General features: G+C 39.9%; 2 protein-coding genes across 2 annotated transcripts; one reads left to right on the top strand and one right to left on the bottom strand.

Annotated features, from left to right (window-relative positions):
* Positions 1-1,346: 1,346 nt before the first annotated feature.
* LOC137600642 (essential MCU regulator, mitochondrial-like) lies at positions 1,347-3,314 on the bottom strand. Its single transcript, XM_068322372.1, has 3 exons — positions 3,123-3,314; positions 1,986-2,141; positions 1,347-1,550 (listed from the first exon to the last, which is right to left on the bottom strand). The coding sequence occupies exons 1-2, from the start codon at positions 3,282-3,284 to the stop codon at positions 2,004-2,006; spliced, it is 300 nt and encodes a 99-aa protein (XP_068178473.1). The 5' UTR covers positions 3,285-3,314; the 3' UTR covers positions 1,347-1,550; positions 1,986-2,003.
* Positions 3,315-5,557: 2,243 nt separating this feature from the next.
* Positions 5,558-13,814, top strand: zgc:158803 (LUC7 domain-containing protein). Its single transcript, XM_068322421.1, has 10 exons — positions 5,558-6,142; positions 7,054-7,148; positions 7,899-7,997; positions 9,611-9,721; positions 10,893-11,036; positions 11,472-11,648; positions 11,765-11,931; positions 12,017-12,046; positions 12,398-12,553; positions 13,134-13,814. Exons 1-10 carry the CDS (start codon positions 6,082-6,084, stop codon positions 13,354-13,356), a joined length of 1,263 nt encoding a protein of 420 aa, XP_068178522.1. The 5' UTR covers positions 5,558-6,081; the 3' UTR covers positions 13,357-13,814.
* Positions 13,815-13,949: the final 135 nt, after the last annotated feature.

The raw sequence follows: 13,949 nt of genomic DNA, 5'->3' as shown, positions 1-13,949 counted from the left end.
ATCCTCACATCAGTTCCCAGCTCAGTTTCATTAACCACATCTGAATTAACAAGCTGACCCTGAGAGTCTGACGTAGACGCTACCGTCATCACGGTAAAGTGGACAGCAACATCTAACAAGTGTGCTGTGGGAGTTTGAGCCCATTTAAAGAAAACTTTTCAAATCATTTTCACTATTTTTGCCTTATATCCCAAGCAGTAGCTATCTGTTGCAAACACAGTCGCCTGCTGATTTATGGCGGCCTCCTTTATAGCGACCATCTGGTGTAGGTAATTTTCTGGTGCAGCTGATACTGCCATCTACTGTCTGAATCAAAGAGCATGTTTTCAAGCTGCCATCGCTGGTACTGTAGTAAAATGTTTATGCCTCACAACAGTTGGAAATGATGTATTCACATCTCTTACATAAGAAGAAAATACAAAATCCTAAAAGAAAATAATCCATTACAAATAAAGTTATTTAATACAAGATGAAATTACAGTACTATGACTTTTTTTACTCAAAGTAATACTGAGCCAATTTTAGCTATACTGCACTTTTGGCAGTACAGCTAAAATATCATGTTCAAGCACCTTAAAATTGTAAATATCATGTTCAAGCACCTTAAAATTGTAAATATCATGTTCAAGCACCTTAAAATTGTACAAATGTTTCAACTGATGAATTTCATTAAACTGCAACAATTTTCCTGTACAGTATAGAAGATGACTACCCATATACACAAGTTAATGATTCAAACTTTTCCAAAGGGTAATAGTCATTCCATTTTTTTCTTTCAGACTCTGCTGAGGGAAAAAGAAAATGAGGTGCTGCATCTTAAAAAGGAAATAAGCTGTCTGCAGAATGAAGTGCAATCTCTTACAAAGGTTGTTTTTTTGTTAGTTTGACCTCTTGAATTTAAGTAATTATTATTCCTAAAAAAGGCATGATGAACTGCATGTTACATTGAGAGCTTTTACTATTTTGATTAACATATTTGTCTTTCATGTATGTTATGTTTGTTTAAACTCTAATCTAGGAGAAAGATGCAGCAAGAAGAGCATTATAACAGTCAGCTAGAGGTGAACTCCAGCAATGACCACTAGTGACTGGCCACTGCTTCCCTGCAAGACAGCGAGGCAGGCTTGACCAATAAGGATAAGTTTAAAAACCTGAAGAACATCCATTAGTCAGATGCCATCAGTCTAATTTAATTATTTATAATATATAAAAACATACACTATATTAGTATTTTTTTCTGTAATTACTGGATATGATTAAGGAGAAAAAAAATATGTGGCAAATATGTGCTTGGAAACCACCATACAAATAATGTGAATATTCAGTAAAAACAAGTGTTATCAATGTTGAATTGACTGTGTTTATTGGATAAAACATGCAAACAAGAGTGAAAGCATCACCACTGGTTTTGATAGCCTCACATGATATGAGATTTCAAAAACAATTTAACATAGTAAACGCATTAATAGCAGAGGAAATAAGAAGATAGGTGGAGGTTCAGAGATGTACTTGGAGGGCCTCCGTCATCCTTCTGCCAGCTGATATGGAACCTGTGGATATAAATTTAAAATTACTGTGACCATTCATGACCAATTCCAAATTTGAAGTTCATTAAATGAGTCAGTCTTTTTATAGTTAGTCCCCCTATCTGTCTTTTGGTTCCATGAAGGAAATTCATCATGGTTGCAATTTTGTACATTCAGTTAGTCAGGGCTGGGGACATGAGCATTGCTTCTCCCTTCACCACTGTTATTTGCCAAAGTGGATTGATTTACTTTGTGTTCGACCGCACAGGTTATTTTGACATTAGTTTACAGATGGCAAAAGCTTTTATTGACAATTATCTATACATGTTTCAATGAAAACATGCTACTAACTACACCCTTTGAACACTCATTAGATGGAACACAAAAAGGCTCAGCAGCAGTGTTTATTGTTTAAATAAGGTATGGCTAAAGTACACTTTGACTTCACCATTCATTCACCTTCCATTAGAAGACAGTTCAATCATCATCATCATCATCTTCAGGAACAAAGATGTCATGCTCCTCCAGAAGAGCAGCAAAGTTCTTGCTGATCAGCGTTCCGACATACAGGAAAGGCAACACCACTACTGTCATTCGGATCAGACCAAATGGTGTCTAAAAGCACAAAGGAATGTAGTCAAGTGACATCAAAAAAATCACAGTTAAATAAATAGGGGACACATCAAATACTTAAACTCGCAGCAATGTTAAATATTATATCTCCAGAGAATGGAAAGCTTGCAGAGTGGCAGAACTGTTAAGTAAATCAGGTATCTGTGCCCTGATGCTTTAAATCAGGTTGAGTCAATGGAGTAATTCTTAGTGTTTTAGATTTTTTTTTTTTTTTTTTTTTTAACAATAAGAGGGATTCTTTTCGTTTCATTACAGTCAATCATCTTCAGATTACCGCCGCAGCGCGTCACAGGGAGCCGGAGCCTCCCTCGGCGGCGTAGGGCGTGAGGCGGGGGACACTCCGGGCACGACGCCAGTGCGCCCGTTTCATTACAGTCAATTTAAAAATACTGCAATTCCTAAAGGTCGATAGTAGCCATAAAACATCCAGATGTGAACACGGTCTCACTATTTACGTGAGATGGTGATGTTCACATGAGAGTTGGTTTGTTAAATGTACTGGACAGCATTATGGTACACAGGACTATGGAGCACAATCTTCCGTCAGTATCCTTATTATTAAAACCTGAACAATTAAATTGTGAATAATCACATACGGTTTTTGCGACTGTAAATAACATTGAGCAAAATCAAAATGTCTCTAGATCGTTCTTACATTTACAAATGCACTTCGAGATTTCAAATGCTAAGTGCCACAAAAAAACAACTTATACATCTTCCAATTTTTATCTAAATGACACTTCTTCAGCGAAGGTTAGCTGACTATAGTAGGGCATGGCTAATTACTTCCTGGTAATACCGATACAGGCGTGTAAACAAATTGTCATTGGCTGATTCAAATGTCCAAACACGTATGTAAGAAGTCTATTGGCTACACTTGGTGTCAATCAAGACATACATCCGCATACGATATAAATCATTTCGTCACTGTTTATTCTGTAATAGACACAGAATAAAACTCACTTTATCCGGTTTAGGTAGAATTGCCCCTGACGGCGTTGATATTGCGCTCCTGCTTTGAATCACTCTGGTTATGCCTGATGTTTTCGAATCGTTGTTACGGCTCATTATACCCATATTTTTCGGAGAAAGTCGCAATAGGAGCCGCGGAATACTAGTCGCCATTTTTCCAGTAGTATATGAGAGGGAGGCGGTCCCGTCTGAAAGGGTGGCACTATTATGCCTTATATGGGCATGTCCGGACGCTGCACAGGAACTGGGACACCAAAAAGTAATGATGAGCAGATGAAGCGTCATAAAGCTTTGGAACCTTTTATCCAGTTGGCTCACTCCAGCGCAAAGCTTCTTGAGGCTTCATTTGAAGAAGAAAGAAGAAATGCACTTTAATAATCCCACATTTATTTAACAGTATTTTATTTTATTTTATTTTTGTGCTTTAGTAGGACATCCACTGCATGCAAAAATATCATTAGGCATGATTTTGAAGTGTGTGGCATTTTGCAGAGAGCTTGTGAATAAAAATAAAGTATGCAAAACATGTACAGTATATGGATCCATTCTTTGACTTCCTTACCATGCTCACCATTGCTCTAGACTAGGAGTGCCACTTCAGCATAATGGCTGTTCTCAAAGGGCCAGATGTAACTTATAAATGTAACTAAATGTAACTCAATACTCTTTTCCAATGTGCTCTCTGAAAACAGTTTTCATAAAACCTCATTCTTTTTTGAACAATTTTTGAGAAAAATCCATGTGAGACTGTGCTTGGTGGATTTTTTGGCATTAATGTTCAAGCCCGTTTTGCTACAGAACATATTAAAGAAAAATATTTGCCACATCCTGTTGCATTTGCAACAGAATGTGCAAATGCAAATACGTATTAATAATTCATCAAAAAATATTTTCTCAATGACTTTCAAATTCAGTCTAATGTACTTCATTGCAAAGCAACGCGCTATCCACAAGCTCACTTGCCAAACCTTAATTATCCTGCTTCAAAGCCGCGATTACATCCGCTTCAAAGCGGTAATGCATTGTAATTGCCCAGTGTTCGTTTGTTCTTCCGTTCGTTAGTTTATCCGCCAAATATCTTCGCTATCGTTGAAGATAGAAAGATGAAACAAAAAGCACATTACTCGGGCAGCAAAGGGGATGAAAGTGAGATGATGACTTTGACCTTGAGAAAACTAAGCCAAGGTCAAATTTCAACTTTTGTACACCATAACAGTACCCCTGTTTTGTACAATTTTGAATCTAATGGTGTCGTGGGACGTTGCAGTATGTGACTGCCTTGTTTTGTTTTTGAAAACATATTATATTCAAAGTGTGACGTACACCTTCACGCTGATGGATGGAACCATACCCTCTTTCAAATTTCCCACAAGTGCTGGATCCTACAACCAATACATATCCTGGGAGAGGCTGTAGACGAGGTGGAGGACTATAAGTACCTGGGTGTGAAGATCAACAACAGGCCTGACTGGAAATCCAAGGTCAATGCTGTCTACAAGAAGGGGATGAGCAGACTCAACTTCCTGAGGAAGCTGAGATCCTTGAATGTATGCAGCAAGATGTTAGAGATTTTCTATCAGTCTGTTGTGGCCAGCGTACTCTTCTTTGCCCTGGTCTGCTGGCGGAGCAGCATCAGAGCCAGCGATACCAACAGACTTAACAAGCTAATAAGGAAGGCTGGCTCTGTGATTGGCTGTAGTCTGGACACTGTGGAGGCCGTGGTGGAGAGGAGGACTCTGAACAAACTGTTATCCATCATGGATAACCCGGATCACCCTCTCCACCACACACTGGACAGACAGCGGAGCTCCTCCAATAGACTGCTGCTGCTCCGCTGTCGAAAGGTCAGGTACAGGAAGTCAATCCTGCCACAAGTCATCGCTCAAAACAACAGCTCTAAAATATCAGATAGAGTTCCACCAGTCTGACGTTTTAGATATGGCTTTCATTAGGTCTTGTGTATGGCCACAGAGTGCCACACTTATTTATAATTTAATGCCTGCCATGCTTGGGCACTATCATTATTATTGTTAATATTGTTAATATTTTTTAATAATATCATAACTATTCCCTTTCCCTATTGTCTCAATTTTCTTCAATGTATATTTTCCCTGTTTCTGTCTGTTCTCATATTTAAATGCTACTGTAACATTTAAATTTCCCAGTTTGGGATAAATAAAGTATATCAATCTGTCTGTCTATCTAAATTTGTCAATTAAAGTTCAAATTAAATTAAGTAATTTTAAGATGTTTAACGTTTTGCGTATTTTTTTTTTCCGGACTTACATTACTTGTACATGCTGTATTGACTTTATTGACCACAATACTTGAGCCAGTTCATTCTCCATACGGCTGACGTTGTAATTCAAAACTTGAAAGGTGGCGCGACCAGAATTCTTTGCGCGACGAGCGTGCGGAACTAATCACTTCCTGTACGCACCGTCACCTCGCGTTGACGCGCACGAAGGGGAAGTGGAAGGACGGAAGAATGGACGTTGAATAAACTTGTCAACTTTTATAGTTAGTCAGCTAGAAATGCGGCTAGAATATATGTTACTGAAGAACTAGGAACTTAGTTCGACACAAACCGAGTGAGCTAACCGAACGTCCGGCTGTAGTCAGTCACCGCCCGCAACTCCACACGATACGACGAGGGGAAACGGAGCAGTTTTCAAACAGACCCAGCACTCGCTAAACCGGTCTTAATTCACCAGTCGCTTATCAGTCACATATATCTGCCGCTAAAGTAATTTAATATCCTGTAAGTTGCTGTAACGACACATATTACAACGTTGCTGCCATAGCAGGACTGGAGTTTTTCCTCCTTGTGGGAAAAGTTCTCCGTGTTGGAGGGAGAGTCGGCGAGGCCTGCAGTGAGGGAAGCTGCATGCGTGGAGACTCGCTGGCAGGAGTGACTCACACAACGGCTGTTCGCTGAACACTTGGAAACATGTCGGCCCAGGCACAGATGCGAGCAATGCTGGACCAGCTCATGGGGACCGGGAGAGACGGTGAGCAACGCTTATTGTGTGTGTGTGTGTGTGTGTGTGTGTGTGTGTGTGTGTGTGTGAGGCTGGTGTCTCTCATCACAGGCGAAATGACTTGGGTGTTTTCGTTAGCATTAGCCACACAGTCATGCTTTGCAAACACGAGCGAGCTAACATGAGGATGTCCAACCGGCTAGCTACCTGTTTGAGTTTGGGTTTACGTGACGAGTGGAGCTGCAAGAAAATCATTAGAAATGCATTTATCGTTCCACTCAGACCCAGATAATGAGTTTTTTTTTCTCCTTTTTCCTTCATGGCTAAATCTGTTGTTACCAGGAATTGCAGTGTTATCAGAATTTGATCCGAGCAGCTAACTTAATTACAATATATCCCGCTTCGAAGCGGTGAGGTGTTGTAATTGTTAGTGTTCGTGTGTTCGTAAGTTCGTTTGTTCGTTAGTTGGTCCACCAAATATCTTCGCAACTGTTGCTGATAGAGGGATGAAAGAAAAAGCACATTACTCGGGCAGCAAAGGGGATGAAAATGAGATGCTGACCTTAACCTTGAGAAAAATTGGTCAAGGTTAAATTTCAACTTTTGTACACTCAGGAACCACATAAGATAGAAAGATGAGGGAGAAGGCCAGTGTCAGTAAGATCATAGATCAAAACTAGTGCTTTGATCAATGCCAGTAGGTGAGAGCACTAGCTGTGATATTTGACCTATGTAGGTTGGTTAGGGTAACATTTTGAAATCAGGGGTGTCGCGGGATGTTGCAGTCTCTGACTGCATTGGTTTTTGTTGTTACTGTTATGGTTGCAGATGTGATATCGCAAGACTGACGTGTGTCCTGCCATTTTTCACTCAAGAGTTTGATGATGTAAGAGTAGTGACAATGAAGAATTATGACTACTGTTCTGATTTCCTTTTTTAAGGAGATACCATGAGGCAAAGAATCAAATTCACAGATGAGCGAGTCTGCAAAAGCCACCTCCTGGATTCATGTCCTCATGACATTCTGTCTGGAACTGTAAGTAAGATGTTCATACACACACCCATACACAGATAAATCCGGTGTAATATAAAGCCTGTAGTCACAAATCATCAGGATAGTTATTATAAATGACATTGGTTCTATTCCAGCACTCTGAATTTTCAGTAACAGCTCACTTTTTTGGGTGTACACATTATGTCGTGTGAGAAGTGTGTCAAACTATAAATTATGAATTCAGCTATACATGCACAACTACAAAAAGACCTTCTCGTATTTAACGCAAAAAGGATAGTAATAAGTAAAAAGATGTCAGTTAATACATGGAATCACTAAGATGTAAATCTGGACCCTGCATTGTATCCAGATTTTCCCCGTAATCAAATCAATGTAGGTTTTTTATGTGATAGATTGCTGTCCTTAAAATGTGAGGCTATGTATTAAAAGGGTTACAATTCCAGCAATTAAATTCCTAAAATAAAATAAAAACCCTTAGATTTCAAAAGAAGTTTCCAGTTTATTAAAGTAACATTTATTAAAATGACATGAAAATGTAATTTTATGTTAATTCTTTAGGACTTTTCTGTACATAAAAGACAAAATTGATTGTAGTTCAGAAAAACTCTTCCCTCTGCCACTGTGAATGAAGGGATATCTATCACATCAACAGTACTTACGGTGATGTTGTTTAAAATGCCAACACTTTTACTTATGGGGATCATTGTCAGTCTTTAGTTGAGAGAAATGATACACAATAACAGTTCTCTGATGTGTTTCTGATTTCTGCAGAGAATGGACCTGGGAGAGTGTGTGAAAGTCCATGACTTGGCCCTTAGAGCAGACTACGAAATTGCCTCAAAGGAGCAGGAGTACTTTTTTGAACTTGATGTGAGTGGAACACACAAGCACACACTTAAACATTGCATCATGTATAGATCCATACATACTGGTCTGTTAAAGTGAACTAGCTGCTATTTAGCCCTCGGGCGTTCATTGGCTTAATGTGACCATTACTGTCTACTAGAGCTGAAAAACATTTGTGGTATTATAATGTGTCATAAACCTTTATCTTTGTGTTCAGGAGAGGATGTGTTACCATAGCTTGAGGACAGGTTTTGGTAATCAAACACCTCAAAGTGCATATTCCTGTTAAACTACTTCATAAAATAAGCAACCCATTTGTGTGGTTTGTCACAACCATCACAGTGGAGGTTCAAGTATTTTCTTCTGCCAGTGGGGGTAAGAAGAGGTTATGACCATTTCCATTTGGTTATTTCTCCTCTCTTTTCCTGTGTTGTAAGCAAGAAAGCTCAAACCCTTTCAAATGCATTTTAATGCATGTCTATGCAAAGCTGAGGAAGTGGTGATTTATTTTTGAGCGGTGTTCAGATCATGGTATGAATCTATTTTCTTTTTGTTTTTATATTTACATTTTAATTTTTACTTGAAGTTTTGCTTCGGTATCACCATGGCCTGATCCCACTCTTCTCATGTACTTAAAGCTCTGACAGAGTGAGGTTATGTGATAAAAGCATCATTATGCCAACCCACCTGGCATAATCGGGTGGGTCATAGTGTCTTCAGTATAAATTCATTTTGCAGAGCTATGACATTGTATTTTTGATAACTCGCTGTATGTTGTAGAAGTTTGCTAACCCTAACCCTATGCACATCACTGACAAGTATTTTAAATCTCACTGATTTGACACTACTGCTATACTTGGTGGATCTAGTACAATATCAGTACCAAATCATCATTTCAGTCTTTCACCCATACTTATAACAACACACAGCATGGGTTCTAGCATCTTGGCATTTTCTTATCACCCAGGGGCATCCATCCTGTCCTAAATTGATTCTTTTATTTGAGAGATTGGGCACAAATCTGGCCACCAGGTGCTGGCATGCAAGCCCCAACCCTGGGCATCAGGCCTCATTTTCATCATACAGGGCATCGTCACTGTCTGTGATATTGTCATAATTATAGGGACTTTGAACCTGGCCCATCACCCAGGATGTGTTTGCCACTGCAGACCTTACCAGGAGCATAGAACCCCCAACAATATACAGTAGCTCTTAGGGTTATTCAGTCACTCAACCTTCCCCACCACGATAAGGTGGCAGTGAAACGGGAAGTGTGCTACTCCCATTTCCAAAAATATCAATGTGTTTTCTAAGTGGTGGTGTTAACATTTTAAGGTTAATGGGTGAATGAATATGCACTCATGGATGACACAAGCTTAGTTGATTGGCCTTATGGGCACACATGAGTAGATTCCAGGCATATGAGCAATAAATTTTAATTAATTGCTTTACAAAGAATTGAAGTATTTTCTGAAGATATTATTTCATGCAAAACTTAATTGAACATAAAAAAATGCTTGCATATCATATTTAAAGATTCATTTAGTTGAATTCACCACAGTAAATATTTGTTTCCTTGGTATTGGAGTGTATTTTACACACACAAAAACCCATTTATCTCATGTGCTTTGTTGCAGGCTGCGGAGCATCTCCAGTCTTTCATTGCTGACTGTGATCGCAGGACTGAGCTAGCCAAAAAGAGACTCGCTGAGACACAGGATGAAATCAGTGCTGAAGTGTCTGCAAAGGTGAGAAACTCAACTATTTTCATTGAATTGCAGGGAATAATTTATGTTGCGGGAAAATGCAAACTCTCCCTTTCTGGATATCACGTACTGTATGTCACGAACCATAAAGCACACCAAATTATAAGGCGCAGTCTCTATTACGACGTCTACTTCTGTACTTAAGCCATACATTAGGCGCACTGTAATATCGGGTGCATGCTAAAACAAGGTAATGGAACAGTTGGTCTGCTTGAACTTCATTCTACCACATATTTAAAATGCACTCACATTATTTTTGATTAATCTTTTATTCTCAAATCCATCAAAAGTCCCCATCTTCTGTATTTGAATTGAACAGCTGGGAAATTTCAACCACCAAACGTACTACGTTCCAGTGATGTGCGGTGAGGTTCACAGCGATGAGGCAGGGACATTGAAGTCAGTTTTATGAGTATTTACTATTGAATTAACAGCCTGACATTAAAAACTGTTTAAAAATTATTCGCAAAGTGCAGCAGCGAGCAGCTGAGCCTCACTTCAGATTGGACTCCTGATTGAAACAAGATTTAATTTAACCAATGTCAGAGGCTCCGATGTACGTTTTTAATTAATTACATGGTCCAGTTTTAACAAGCTTTTAATGTCAGGCTGTTAATTTAATGGTAAATACGTCACTCTGTTTGGATGTAAAACTGACTTTGACGTCACTGCCTCAATGCCAATGTCACTGCGGGGTTCCCTCTTGTCGTTGTTGGAGTCTGTCTCCGGGTGGCTGTTCAGCAGTGATGCCGGTTTTTTGAAAGCTCAGACAACAGTCAAAGCAGATACTTTAGCCCAGGCATACAAAATTAATTCACATACATTGTGGTATAACTCGCCCGGCGCTGCGTCCCAGTCTTAGTAAAGGTGTGTTCGCCATCTGTCACTACAGCCAGCTATTCGTCACTATGTACGCTGCCAGCATACATAGTGATGTATTACATCCCTAGGTCGGCAGGAAATTGTCCCACAGTCGATGTAGTGGAGCGCTGACTAAAATTGCACAACAGTATTTTTTACAGATTTTGGAACTGTAAAAGACTCAGAAAATTTAAACTAGCCTTATGGTGCGGAAAATACTGTAACTGCATAGTAACATTCTTAATGGCTTGAACTTAATTTTCTGTGTGTGTCCTTTTGCTTTGCCATGAAGGCCGAACGTGTCCATGAGCTGAATGAAGAAATTGGGAAGATGCTGGCCCGGGCTGAACAGCTCGGTGGTGAGGGCAACGTGGATGAAGCACAGCAGCTTTTGGAAATGGTGGAGAAGTCGCGGGCCCTGAAGAAAGAAGCAGAGGTGAGAACTTCATTTCTAGTCTGCTTTTTGTTGTTTTGGTTTCTATAAAATAATTATTTTTTATAGGTCAGCAATTATACCTAAAATAGTTACTGTCTGAAGATGCATAGTATGGCGGTCTGGTAAAATTTCTTTGGTGCCTTATTTTTTTACATTTTAAGACTTAAAACTGACTAAAAATAGTTAAAAAAAAAAAACTAACAAAAATCATGTGGGGCAGATGTTGACTCCATGTTACCACTACCTCCAGAGACCATTGCTGGTGTATTATGAATCAAGAACGAGTTTGACACATGTACATCCATACAGACTTTAAACTGAAACAAGGGTACTACCATGTATCCTTGATGAAATTTAAATCTTGTGTTTTTAATGTTGTATTTTATATTTTTCATTTGCTAAAGCCTGAAAGTCTCATGACATTTATTTTTACAGGATGTATACAGAAACTCTATGCCAGCCTCCAGCTTTCAACAGCAGAAACTTCGGGTGTGTGAGGTGTGTTCTGCCTACTTGGGTCTTCATGACAATGATCGTCGTCTTGCTGACCATTTTGGGGGCAAACTGCATCTTGGCTTCATTGAAATTCGTGAGAAGCTTGAAAAGCTCAGGGTAAGCAGTGCGCTAGAACTAGCATGCACAGAAGCAACGAACCTAACACTAACCCTTCTCTCAGTTGTTGCTCAATTTGCCTCTCACATTTTTTGTTTTCATGTTAATAATTAAAGAAAGCAGTTATAGAAAAACAAGAAAGAATGCGAATGAGAAGACGAGAGGAACGTGAAAAAGAAGAAGAAAGAGAGCGACAGTGGGAGGTGGAACGGGAGCGAGAACGAGAACGTGAAAGAGAGCGAGAGTGGGAGAGAGAACGAGACAGGGAAAGGGAGCGCAAGAGGTGAGCAGTGGTCTGGCACTGGAGGAGAGAAAACAAAATGATCAGGATGATTACCAAACCATGTTCATTTATGTTTCTGTCTTAGGTCAAGGTCAAGAAGTGGAGACCGATACAGGTGTGTGTGTGTTATCAAAAAGCTCGGAATTAGTCTTCAAGAAGTTCAAACAAACATTATTTACAGTATTTTCCGCACTATAAGGCGCACTGGGCTATAAGGCGCACCTTCAATAAATGGCCTATTTTAAACCTTTTTCATATATAAGGCGCACTGGATTATGAGGTGCATCTGATTATAAGGTGCACCTTCTAAGAATGGCCTATTTCAATGTCGGTTTATATTGCGGAAAATACTGTAATGCCTGACTAGTTTATAGGCCATCATCTTCCACTGCATTAAAGATATAATGTGAGAATCTGTGTCGTATCACTGTGCGATCCACTAAAATATGTCTGATTGTTTATAAAGGGATGGTGGCAGTTCATCCTCCCATCGTTCCAGACGCCACCACTCCTCTCGTTCCAAAGACGAAGGTGCCGAGAGGGATCGTGAGAGAGAGAGGAGACATCGACACAAGGAAAGGCATCGCTCACGCTCTCACTCCCACCGTCACAAAAGGAAGAGGTGTGGCCCTAATCTGTTACTGACAGTTACATGAAACTTTGCTTTCATCTGGTCTGATTTTATACTGCCTCCCTTTTGCTATTATCTGCTACTATGAATGTGAGCCTAACCCGTGTGTGTATCTTCTTCTTTTCCTCTGGGCTTTTCCCTTCATGGGTTGCCACAGCGAATCAGTTGCCTCCATCTTCATGTCCTCTTTCACCGCAAAAGAAAGTCTATGTGTGTGTTTATATGTATATATATAATATATATAATATGTGTGTGGTACACAAGCAAGGGGTCTGCACACATGCAAATGATAAGAGGTAGGGCGGGGAGGCAACTTATTGTTGGTGTGTCCAAATGAGCAACTTGTAAAGGGAAGGGCACCACAGCAGTGGTGGAGAGGTGAACTGGCACCGCTACACTACCAGTTCACATTCCGAAATGTTTGGTTCACATGGGCCTCGAACCGGCCACCCTCCAGTCCCCAGCCTAAGACCTAGTGGACTGAGCTACTGCTGCCACACTAATGAGAGATTTGACATATCAGAACTCCAGCACATCAAATCTTTTAACTTCATCATTTTTTCCCCCTCAGGTCCTCCAGAGAAAGGTCATCTCGCACCCGTGAGAGAGATTGCCCTCTATCCCAGGAAAAATGTGCTGAGGAATTGCGTGACGACAAGGCCGAGTACAGAGACTTGGACGGGGTGAGGTCACCCTCCATGGACAGAGCTCGGGGCAGGGATCGAGAGAGATCCCTCTCGTATGAGCGTGACCGACGCTCCAGCTCCGAGGAGCGAGAATCTGGGGAGATCTGAATAGACGGGAACACGCCCAAATTCCTTGATTTGGTTATGTTTAGTAAAAGGATCGGCAAGATAAGTGTTTTGGTGCAAGTATTTTCAGCATTGTGTCTTTATGCTAAAAGTGGGACATGTACATTAACCAGGGTGAACGGTGGAACTTAATGGGGACAAGACAATTTCAGCAGTGGAAACACTCAAATCAAAGACTGAATTTGAAAGACGGTTTCACCCAGAAGCAGTACAGTCTTTTTTTTATGCCATGATGTCAATCTTATGTACAGTTAGTGGTTCACATCTGATTTTTATTTTGACGGTGACGAGGAATGAGTGATTGAAGAGACAGAAGCTTTATTGAAAAGTCTGTTTTTTTTATTTTACTCACATGAAAATGTTACTTTTTTTTATCAATAATTGGACTTTAAATGTTATGTTATTTTTTTTTCTGTTCCATTACAAATAGCTTAATTCGCTGTGGATTCATTTATATGTGGCTTGGAGTCATTAATGTAACAAAGCTGTTACAGCATTGTTTCTAATGAACCGTGAATGATGGAAGGCTTTTCTGATGTTTGTGTTTTTTTTTGGCTGCCTTCAAGTAGAAGCTC

The sequence above is a fragment of the Antennarius striatus genome, chromosome 8, assembly GCF_040054535.1.
Source record: "Antennarius striatus isolate MH-2024 chromosome 8, ASM4005453v1, whole genome shotgun sequence".
Lineage (NCBI taxonomy): Eukaryota > Metazoa > Chordata > Actinopteri > Lophiiformes > Antennariidae > Antennarius > Antennarius striatus.
Note: the sequence above shows the minus strand (reverse complement) of the source record. Positions and strands in the feature narration are given on the sequence as shown.

Bases quoted from the DNA above. Each gene is read 5' to 3' on its own strand.
- zgc:158803 (XM_068322421.1), top strand. From the start codon at position 6,082: ATGTCGGCCCAGGCACAGATGCGAGCAATGCTGGACCAGCTCATGGGG. The intron at 7,998-9,610 runs GTGAGTGGAACA...GCTTTGTTGCAG, and splicing joins AGTACTTTTTTGAACTTGAT to GCTGCGGAGCATCTCCAGTC. The intron at 9,722-10,892 runs GTGAGAAACTCA...TTTGCCATGAAG, and splicing joins GTGCTGAAGTGTCTGCAAAG to GCCGAACGTGTCCATGAGCT.
- LOC137600642 (XM_068322372.1), bottom strand. From the start codon at position 3,284: ATGGCGACTAGTATTCCGCGGCTCCTATTGCGACTTTCTCCGAAAAAT. The intron at 2,142-3,122 runs GTGAGTTTTATT...TTGTGCTTTTAG, and splicing joins TTCTACCTAAACCGGATAAA to ACACCATTTGGTCTGATCCG.